At 41.3% G+C, this 11,535-nt stretch overlaps 1 protein-coding gene across 8 annotated transcripts in view; it reads right to left on the reverse strand.

Moving 5' to 3' along the window:
- The window catches only part of LOC121913841 (echinoderm microtubule-associated protein-like 6), a 47,211-nt gene that overhangs the window by 18,869 nt on the left and 16,807 nt on the right, over positions 1-11,535 (reverse strand). For 5 of the 8 annotated variants that reach the window (XM_042436733.1, XM_042436732.1, XM_042436725.1 and 2 more), the window contains 15 exons: positions 11,474-11,535; positions 10,125-10,381; positions 9,545-9,754; positions 9,103-9,270; positions 8,042-8,148; positions 7,863-7,963; positions 6,541-6,727; positions 6,356-6,461; positions 5,571-5,664; positions 5,020-5,120; positions 4,425-4,627; positions 1,308-1,625; positions 976-1,117; positions 723-875; positions 510-641 (listed from right to left, as the gene is read on the reverse strand). The exon at positions 11,474-11,535 is cut by the window's right edge and continues 76 nt beyond it. In XM_042436733.1, the coding sequence (XP_042292667.1) occupies positions 510-641; positions 723-875; positions 976-1,117; positions 1,308-1,625; positions 4,425-4,627; positions 5,020-5,120; positions 5,571-5,664; positions 6,356-6,461; positions 6,541-6,727; positions 7,863-7,963; positions 8,042-8,148; positions 9,103-9,270; positions 9,545-9,754; positions 10,125-10,381; positions 11,474-11,535 (2,341 nt within the window). The remainder of the gene's footprint in view (positions 1-509; positions 642-722; positions 876-975; positions 1,118-1,307; positions 1,626-4,424; positions 4,628-5,019; positions 5,121-5,570; positions 5,665-6,355; positions 6,462-6,540; positions 6,728-7,862; positions 7,964-8,041; positions 8,149-9,102; positions 9,271-9,544; positions 9,755-10,124; positions 10,382-11,473) is intronic. The other 3 variants (XM_042436738.1, XM_042436736.1, XM_042436735.1) reach the window with 1 other exon arrangement.

An 11,535-nucleotide genomic window follows, 5' to 3' on the forward strand; every position in this document is an offset into this window, starting at 1 on the left:
TAACATTTGGCATTTTAGCTTGCCAAGTTTAGCATTTACATTCAGCTGGTTAGCTTGTTAGCTTGCTGTCATGCTAATCTTAACATTCAAACTCTGCATGATAGCATGACTGGCTATTGCTGCGTTTATGTTATATTTGAATTATTGTAATTGTGAGATTCTGACTTGTAAATAACACTCAAACCAACTGAGTCAGAAAACTCTTAAAACTCTGATATATCCAACTTCATAATAAACTGCTGATGGCGCTATATGAGGCGTCAAAGGATCAAAACATTTTTAGGATTCATTCTTTGTGGATCGTGAACATCTGAACGGCCTGTACAGCTAACAGTTAGCCTATGCAGCCAACAGTTAGCCTGTGCAGCTAACAGTTAGCCTGTGCAGCCAACAGTTAGCCTGTGCAGCTAACAGTTAGCCTGTGCAGCAAACAGTTAGCCTGTGCAGCTAAAAGTTAGCCTGTGCAGCTAAAAGTTAGTATAGCAGCAGGTGCAGGTGGGCGTGGTCACCTCGGGCGTCCCAGTCGATGTGCGTGATGTAGCTGCCGGCTCCTTTACAGATGCCGACTCTCTTGCTGGTCAGGACGTTGTAGATGTCCACGAAGGAATCATGGGACGCCACGGCCAGGTACTTCCCTGCGTCTGCAACACACAGAGCACCGTGACCAATCACCCTCCTCCTATGTCACACCTGTGTCACACCTGTGTGGTGCGTTCAGGTACCTTGGGAGAAGCGGATGTCGGAGATGAGCTCCCGGCGGTGGTGGAAGGTCACCATGTCCTCCAGCGTGTCGGCGTTCACCACCAGGAAGCTGCCATCGTTCAGACCAACCGCCAGAGCTTTACCGTCAGGAGAGAAGGAGCAGCAGCGGCCACCTGATGCAGGTAACACACACACACACATACAGGTGAATCTTATGGTAAATATAATAACAGGTAAATATTATGGGATGTTATTTTATTTTCTCCTCCTCACCTTTCTTGAGTTTCCGCACGGCGACCATGCGGTGATTGGCTGAAAGCTCCCAGATCCTCAGGGTTTTGTCGTCGCTGACGGTGGCGCAGACAGGAAGCAGAGGGTGAGCCGCCAAACCCCAAACTTCCCCCTCCATGTGACCCTGAACGCAACACACAGCGGTTATCATTCATCTCCAGAAACAAACTCAAACTCAACCTTTCAGACTGACAGATCTCAGTATTTTCCTTTGCTTACAATTTTTCCCAATTCCTGCAATTTTCATGCAAAAAGAGACATAAAACATTGCAAATTGTATCGCAATTTTTAACTTTAACACTCCTCTGTCTGACCTGAACCAGCAGCGTCATCGGTCCGCTCTTGTCGATCTCCAGGATTTCTCCGTTCTTGGTCCCCAGCAGGATGTGACCGTGACCCAGAGTGATGGCTCTGATGGACGGGTTGTCCTCCAGCAGCAGCCCTGATTTATAAACAGCTGGGTTCAGATGCTGTAACATTAAATGTGAAGAAATAAAAAGTGAGATCAGGTGTGTGATACCTTTGGACGACGGGGACAGAGCGGCTCTCTTGATGGCGTAGGTCTTCAGACATCTTTCAAACATGTCGTCCCAGAGCTCCACGATGCCGTCCTTCCCCCCCGTCACAAAACCCTGGACAGCAAACGCAGCACGAGATCCAGAAAACAAAAGAAATGTTCGAACCAAATGCAGGAGACAGCAGGAACCAGAACCAGAACGGAACAGAGGAGCCAACAAAGACTGAACTAAAGAACAGGACTTAAAAACAAACTGAACTAACGGGGGAACAGGTGATTAAACAGGAGAGCAGGCAGCTGATTGGCTGGGGGAACACTGGGAGCAGGGCAGGTGTGGAGGGACCACAAGAAACAACACAACTAAGACGGCACAGCGACGGGATCGTGACGCATGATTCCAGAAATAACACATTATGGAAGTCAAGAGTGGCCAATATTAAAATAAAACCATCTCATCAAAGTGAAATTATACCTTTAATTTGTGTTAATTAAAGTATAGAAATCTAAATTCCATGTTTGAAAATGCATAATTACAAACAAACTAAAATGAAAAAGTCCATTGACCAATAATGTATTATATTATAATAAAATTTAAGTTAAAAAGGGTTTTTTTTTTAAAGACTTTTTATTTTCAAAATGGCCATGTGCGATCTTATTTCATTTTCAAATATATTAGGGCCATTATATTAAAAATAATTGAGATTTTGATCATAAGAAGCCGTAGTTTTGATTTTATTCTCAAGTTTCTTTTTTAAATGAATATGTTGATAATAAGGTGCTTTTTTGTGAAACTGTAACTTCTGATCTGTTAAATCAGTTGTTATATCACAACTTTTCCTGTTAAAATTGTAATTTTATTATTGTAATATAAAAACTTTTTCATGTAAAATAACCCTTAATTCTGACATCATGACTTCTTTTAATAGACTTTATTTAGTAATACTGTGACTTTTTCTACAAATATAGAATAAAATTTTCTTTATAATATAATTACTTTTATAAATTGTAATTGTAAAATGGTAAATATTTTTCTCATAATATTACAATTTGTAATGTAAAATTATACAAAATTACAAATTAATTTTGTATTAGATACAATTGATTCTTGTAAAATTACAACTTAACACTCATAATATTACAACTTGTTATTGTAAAAACGATTTTCTTTCCTACTAAATTACAACTTTATCTCATAATAGTATTTTTTTTCCCTAAACATTAATTTGTGATTAGACTTTTTCTGTTACAACTTTTTTTCATAATATTCCAACTTTTTTCAAATTCCTTTCTTTTGCATTTCTCTCTCGGATTTTGAAACTTTATCTCATTAAATTAAGACTTTTATTGTACAATTACATTATTATCTTGTAATAATGTGATTTTTCCCTCTAAATTACTACTGAATCTTGTGATAGTCTCTTTTTTTTACAATAATGTCTTTTTTATGTCAACGTTACATCTAAATTCTCACAGGTTTCTACAAGAATTATGACTGTATTCACAAATTCCATGTTTTATCCATGAACCTGAAGTATCTCCTTTCTCTGTTTAAAATACTGATGAAGTATATTCAGGTATAGATATTGGATAGATGGATGGATAGATGGATGGATGATGGATGGATGGATGATGGATGAATGGATGGATGATGGATGGATGGATGATGGATGGATGCATAGATGGATAGATGGATGGATGGATGATGGATGAATGGATGGATGGATGATGAATGGATGGATGGATGATGAATGGATGGATGGATGATGGATGGATGATGGATGAATGGATGGATGATGGATGGATGGATGATGGATGGATGCATAGATGGATAGATGGATGGATGGATGATGGATGAATGATGGATGGATGATGGATGGATGATGGATGAATGGATGGATGGATGATGGATGGATGCATAGATGGATAGATGGATGGATGGATGATGGATGAATGATGGATGGATGATGGATGGATGATGGATGGATGAATGGAGGGATGGATGATGGATGGATGCATAGATGGATAGATGGATGGATGGATGATGGATGGATGGATGGATGATGGATGGATGGATGGATGGATGGATGGATGATGGATGGATGATGGATGGATGAATGGATGGATGGATGATGGATGGATGCATAGATGGATAGATGGATGGATGGATGATGGATGGATGGATGGATGATGGATGGATGGATGGATGATGGATGGATGATGGATGGATGATGGATGGATGCATAGATGGATAGATGGATGGATGGATGATGGATGAATGGATGGATGGATGGATGATGGATGGATGGATGGATGATTGATGGATGGATGGATGATGGATGAATGATGGATGGATGATGGATGGATGCATAGATGGATAGATAGATGGATGGATGATGGATGAATGGATGGATGGATGATGAATGGATGGATGGATGAATGGATGGATGGATGGATGGATGGATGGATGGATGATGGATGATGGATGAATGGATGGATGGATGGATGGATGGATAGATGGATGATGGATGGATGGATGATGGATGGATGCATAGATGGATAGATGGATGGATGGATGATGGATGAATGGATGGATGGATGGATGGATGGATGGATGGATGATGAATGGATGATAGATAGACGGATGGATGGATGGATGGATGGATGGATGGATGATGGATGGATGGATGATGGATGAATGATGGATGGATGATGGATGGATGCATAGATGGATAGATGGATGGATGGATGATGGATGAATGGATGGATGAAAGGATGGATGGATGGATGGATGGATGGATGATGGATGAATGGATGGATGGATGATGAATGGATGGATGGATGAATGGATGGATGGATGGATGGATGATGGATGATGGATGATGAATGGATCCCTCTGACTGGGTCCAGGTCTTACCTTGTCCAGAGAGCACATGGCGAACACGGGGCCATCATGAGCTTTGATGGTCTTAATGAGCGTCGTGTCTCTCCAGATGTAAACGTCTCCGTTTGTGGCTCCGGAGAAGACCAGGTCCTCTGACCGACCGTAACACGCCGACATCATCGTCTCCTGCTTCCCTAGGTTCCCAAAAATCCCACGTTTGAACGTCAGACCGCCACCTGGTGGAGGAGGATGGACATGTCCAGATGATTCATTTAGAAGAAGATTACAACAAAACATAACGAATGTAGAGAACACTTTGACTTTAGTGAGATAAGTCACATTTTTTGCTTTTTGTTACACTGAAAAGTTATTTTGAGATCTTCACAATAATGAAGTCTGGTTGTTTTGAAATCATAAAATAACTGGTTATTGTAATATTTTGTGTTATCACTTCTTGGCATAATTAATTTGGTTTTAAAGTTTTAAGGATTTAGTGTAATTCAGATGATATGTACTTCGCAAGCATTTTCTCATGATCACAAGAAAATAATCATAGAAATGTTCTCTGTGGCTTTCTCAACTTCTAAACATCACTAATAGGAGGACAGAGTGTTTCAGTTGTTTCTACCTGAATGTTGCCAGAACTTGATGTGCTTCATCCCCACAGTCACCAGTTTGTCCATCCTGAACGGATTACTCTTCACCACAAAGATTTTGTCTTTATGACCCCTGAAGGACGAAGCAGCGAGTTTCAGTCACTGAAGTTAAAGGATGCGTATCTCATCATTAAATCACATGTTCAGATTAGGGATGTCAATGGTTAATCGGTTAACTACCTATTTTTGAGTCTATAGGTTAATTTGCATACTAGGGTTGGGTACTGAACTCATTACTTCACGTTATTCATGTAACTTCAATTGGTGCCAAATTTCGGCACCTTGTGGGACTGAGAGAGAGTGCAGCCCTGACATACATTTTAAAAACACACATTTAACCGACCGAAGCATCTCACATGGAGGCTCCGACACCTACAGGAGCACCAACCCGCAGAAACAAAGAGATGTGGCAGAAGGACAGACAACAGACAATAAAGGTCTGTATTTTTTTCTGATAGGAAACACATTATAACTGGAAGAACTGGTCAACAGGTGAGTCATTAAACAGATAGTTGTCAGGTACCTGGCCTTGGCCAGTCTTTCTCCTTTCTTCCAGTCCCAGATGACGATGGAGTGAAATTCATCGATTCCCACAGAGACCAAACTCTTCCCATCCGCTGAGGCAAAGAGACAGCAGACGCTGCGTTACAAAACTGTTTCCATATTTATTGTTCCTCTGAACGTTTTATGAAAGTCTGCTGACAACAAATCAAACTGAAACATTTTAGTCCTCAGAGGAACATGTTAGCTTTTCTATAGCTAATGTCTTTATATGAAGTCAATCCAGACAGAGTCAGGAGGACGATGGTGATGATTAAGGGATAACAAATGGTGATTAAGGGATTGTTGATTCCTAATTCTCTTAGACTGATGATTTATGAAACTACAGGTGGTGATGTGGGGATACCAAATGGTGATGCATGTATCAAAGGCCGTGGTTTAGGGGTACCAAATTATAACTTAGTGTTAGCAGGGGGTGAATGTGGGTTTACAGATGATGTATTTAGGGATAACAAATGGAAATTCCTGACCCTTTTAGCCTGCTGATTTATGAAACTACAGGTTGTGATTTAAGGATGACAGGTGGTGGCATGGGGATACCAAATAATGACATGGGGGATAAAAACAAAGGGTAAACAAATAGTGAAATGGGGATAACAAATGGTGACATGGTGATAACACATAGTGAGTACTGATAACAAATGTGACATAAGGATAAGAAATGGTGACATGGGGGTAATAAATGTGAGTAGAGGTAACAAATGGTGTCTCAGGGATACCAAATGGTGAGCAGTGCGGTGAGCGTACCTGTGAACTCCAGGGCGCACACCCCTCTGCTGTGGTGTCCTTTGAGTAGCGACAGACACTTCAGAGTCTGGATGTCCCAGACGTGGATGGCCGGGTCTCTGCCCACCTGAACACACAGACAGCCAGTCAGAAACACTTCCTTCAGCCTGACAGTAACCTGCTGCACTCCGATTGGCCGGCCATACCTGCCCGGAGGCCACATAGTCTTTGAGCGGGTGGACGGTGAGGCTGAGGATGTCGTCGTCGTGGCCGAGGTAGAACCTCTGGCTGTGCTGCAGCCGGTTGTAGACGACGGCAACGGCGGCCACGTGGTACAGCACTTCCCCCGCCTGGCTGTAGAACAGGTTGTTACGGCAGTCGAAGCCCCGGTAACTGCGGGAAACAGGTAACTTGACTACAGGTTTACATCATTATCAATGAACTGACTGATTATTTTCTTGATCAATCAATTTACTGAGAAAGAGTAATTTATTGAAAATAAAAAAATGCTGCCAAATTCACTTTCTATTAATTGACCAGTTAATTTCACATCAGATATTCAAGCATCATATTAAAAAACACAGAATTTAATTGTTTTAAATAGTCAAGTTTTATCCTTTAATGTCCTCTTAGATCCTGCTTTCTTGTGTTAGATGTGATTGTTGTAAATGAATCATGTGTGTTTTTATGTCAGGTCTACCATGTTAAAGATATAGTATATCACTAAAGACTTCCTGGTTAATTAAAGGTTAAATTTAAGAATGAATCTGACCTCCAATCAATGGTCAGAAATACAGGTTTCTGAAAATTAGGTGGAACCAGTTCAGTTCATTTATCACATTGAATTTGTGTGATTTAAATATTTTAAGATACATTTTAATTCAAAACAACAAACAAACATCTGCATGTCTGTCTTGTTAAATCGTACAGTAAAAGTTAATCCACAACTTCCAGCCAATCAGAATTAAGAGTATTCAGCAGCCATGATTTAAAGCTCTTAATTCTAAGGCACCATAAACTTTTCTGCCCACACAGTGCAGCACTTTATCTTATCTTATCCCTGTTCTCATTATGGCACACTCAATTGTATTTTGTTTGTTACTATACTTTGGTGAAAGGTAATTCTTCTTTTCAAGGAATAAAGCTCTAAACTGAACTGAACTTAATGTTCTTTGTGTAAAACTGGAAAGTTAGATCACAGTAGCCTGAGGCGTAACGCTCTGATATTGTAGAAACAATTTCTCTCTGTTCTTTTGGATAAAAAAAGAGAATCTCTGTTTAGTTCTGATACATCTGGAAGAAGATTTGATATCAGAGATGCAGTCTTCACAGGTGTAAACAGGCTCAACAGTTACATAGAGTTGGGTGTCATCTGCATAGCTGAACATTAATATTGTTCTAACAGGTAACATTTTATGTAAAAATTAAAACTACATTATACATATACGCAGAGAAACTCTTGTAGTTATGGACTTTCTGCAGCCTGTTTGTTCCCAGCTGTGAAAGTTTAACTGATTGTTTGTTTTACCCGTGAACAAACTGCAGCCGGAGTCCTTCCTCCGGAGCTTTCTGCCTCTTCAGGGAACCAATCAGCTTCTTCCTCAGCTGAGGCAGGTCCTCCTTGTACACCTGCAGACAGAAACAGGTAAGTCAGACAGACAAAGAGACAGGTAATATACATCATGTGACTGTTTGTTTCCTGGTCACCTGACGTTCATAGCTGGTCTGAGCTTCCTGTTCGATGTCTGAGTCGAGCTCTGGGACGTCCGACACGTCAGAGTCCGACTCTCCGCTGTTGGAGTCGGCGTACCCCTCTGAGGACACCAACCGGAAAACAACTTTATTGACAACATGATATTTTCAAAATTGTATCTTTATAGGAAATCAGATAATGGATATTTATCTACATGGAAAACTGCGGCCCTCTATAGACCCTAATGGATCAAATATCCCAGATAACAGATGAATAGTTTGATTTTGGCAGGTGAACTTTGGGCTAAATATGACACACCAGCAACCAGCCACAGATGATTTCAGGTTATATGGTGACTAAGGGATAGCAAATTAATGATTTTGGGAAAACAAATGCTGGTTTCAGGGTTACAATTGGTGTGCAGTGTGCTTGTGATGATTTAATTACCATCCTAAATTTAATTGTAGGTTTTGGTTCACAGATAGCGGTTCAGTTATAACAAATGGCGATGAAGAGTCAGATGTTGACTGGGGTTTTACAGATGTAATAAATGGTATCTAATGCTAACAAAGTGTGATTACTGATGATGACAGTTGTTTAAAGATGGTGATTTAGGGATGACAAATTAAAGATTGCAAATTGGTTTAGTGATAATGGTGAATTAGGGAGCCATATATAGTAATTTACAGATGGAAATTAAGGATAATCTATGATAACACAGGTTAAGCCAATTCAGTTTTAAAAATCACAAATTTGCCTCAAAGGGCTCAACCATCTGTACAGCATCATGATGTGTTCACTGGTGGTGATTTAAGGTACAGATAAAAATTTACAACAATTAACAAATGGTAATGTAGTGTTAACTTTAGATTTTGGGCCAAACATGGCTCAATGGCAACAAACACATCTGACTTTAAGGATTTAAGGGCTTTAAGAAGGATGAGTTGCCGCTGAGGTTCGGTCTGATTATCAAGCCGGATTGGATGAGTTTTGATGGCTGTCTGTGGGCCAACACTGGGCCGTCATTCTGTCCTTATTTTGGGATAAATGTTTTAGTGATAAACTGTGGCGTTACCTTGGAGGAGGGGCTCCAGGACACCGTTCATGACGCCTTCAGGCAGGAACCTCCACTGGAAGACGGCGTGGTCGGCGCCACCAGTGCTGACGACCCACTGGAGGTCATTGGACCAGCGAACGTTTGTCACATGGGCAGAGTGACCGATGTACTTCTTGAATTTGGCTCCTGTTTGAACAAAGAGACGCAGAAAGAAACACTGAGGAGTTCATGATGCTGTTAGAAAAATAACTCATGACTTGTCTGGGAACTTTCAACATTTGTAAGCAAACAAGTAAAACTCAAAGGTTACAGGTTGCCTCCATCGTTCCTGGTCTAACTGGAAGTACTCTTGTAAAGCCAAATTTAGACCCTGGTTTCTTTGGTCAAACACAGGTAAAGTTCCTGAGTTACTAAAAAGGTTCCTGTAGTGGAACAGAGCTCTACTGTTTGTCAGACTGACCTTTCTTGAGGCAGGGGAACCTGAAGAGTTTGACAAGGCCGAGGTCGTCGCCGGTCACCAGCACGGCGCTGCTGTAGTTGGCATCCACAGAGTTCACGTTGGTGATGGTGGAGTATTTGGGCCAGATGCCGTTAACCTCTGGCCCGATGACGCCCGTCCACTTCATCCAGTGGATCCCTTTCGCCTCCTCTTTAGGCACCAGCTTCCCTGCTACAGGAGACAGGAGGAGGTCAAAGGTCAGGAGGTCAGAGAGATCAAGAAAACAAGCCAACAATTTATCCAGATTATCTAAACCACAAAAGATGAAATAGGAAGGGGGTCTGTAAACCGTGATGTCCCAAGTCAGCCGAGGTACAGTTAAAAGCCTTGAGACCAAGTGAAGTCATGAGTTGTTGATCTTTTGTGATTCTGAAGTCTTTGAAACATGTGAAACATTCAGCATGTGCAGCTGTATATCTGTATGTTAAAGCCTGTATTACGTCAGTCCATCTGGGACATTGATGACAAATTAAACAGTGTAAACAAAGTGAGTTTCAGAGTGATGGAGCTTCAGAGCTTTGAGGTCTCATGGCGGTGATACCTGGCATCCTGTAGAAGAGCCGCTCTCCAGCGCCGTCGTTAGTCTGCAGGAAGCGGCTGTCCACCGACCAGTCCAGGTGTGTGATAAAGGAGGCGGAGCGGCAGCACTCGCCCACTTTCTTGTAGCGCTGGGCCACGGCGTAGACGTCCACCAGCCCGTCATTTGATCCCACCGCCAGGAAGGAGCCATCCGGAGAAAACTTCAGCTCATGGATCACCTCCTTCCTGTCCTTGATGTGCACGACCTCCGTCATGTCCCTGAAGAACATACTATGTTACTTCATGTTCCTCAGCAAATTAAATGTTACTCTAAAGTTACTCAAACGTTATTTTCACCAAGGTTCAAATGTTGATATTCCAACCAGGAGAACTGATCTCAGGTCTCAAACTATGTCAACACCTTGGCATCCAATCTGAGGCTCCATCCTTGGTCCTCTTTTTACATTTACATGCTTCTATTAGGCCAAATTATCAGTAACTATCTTAATTATGCTGTGTGACTACAGTCCAAACCATTATCTCTAGAAATGGATGGACGAGCTTGAAAAACTGTCTTCTGGACGACAGTCTGAGAGTCAGCGCTCATCTTGACTTCACTTTAAAAACCAAAAATCAGGTCATAAGTTTTGGTGCAATCATGGACTCGGAGTTAAACTTCACATCAAATCAGCAACAAAATCTGCAAACTATCATTTTAAAAACTGCAAGAATCTGATTCTTGTCCAGCAAGAGATTCCTACTCACTTTTGTTTATTCCTTAATTTTATTCAGTGTATTTGCTTCTCCAACAGAGATGAACATGACTGTATTTAGCTCTCAGTTAGCATGTTATTTGTGCCATGCATACATGGGTAACTTGCCAGACATTTTTTGTACAACACTTGCAGATTCTATACTGATTGGAAACTCTTTGAATTTATTTTGACAGAATGCTGCTGCTGCTAACAAAGACCAAGAAAACTAAACATGTCACAGCAACTCTCAGGTCTCACCGGCTTGCAGTGTGTCAGAGAATAAAGGTTAAATAACTGCTGATGCTTTATAAATATCTCAGTCTATCAGGACCAGAATACAAGTTGGACTACCTCTCAGGTCCTTGGGTAAGGGTCTGCTAACTGTTTAAATACTTGTGCTGACTCTGACCAGCAGTCGAGCTAAAAATGTTGAGAAAGCTCATTAGTTCATTAAAATCTAAATGATCTAAAAGGTTCATCTTCTGGTAGCAGGAGTGAGACTGGTAGGTGTCAAGATGTCTCACTCCGGACTAAAGTTCTGGATTAATAAACAATTCGACTGCTTGTTGGTAAAATTCCTGATGTCGGACATGTTGTGAGAAGAGTCAAAGGTCACCTGACTCGCAGCACGGTGAAGGATCCGTCCTTCATGCCCAGAGCGAGCTGAGAACCATCGTT

This window comes from Thunnus maccoyii, chromosome 2 (assembly GCF_910596095.1).
Source record: "Thunnus maccoyii chromosome 2, fThuMac1.1, whole genome shotgun sequence".
Classification (NCBI taxonomy): domain Eukaryota; kingdom Metazoa; phylum Chordata; class Actinopteri; order Scombriformes; family Scombridae; genus Thunnus; species Thunnus maccoyii.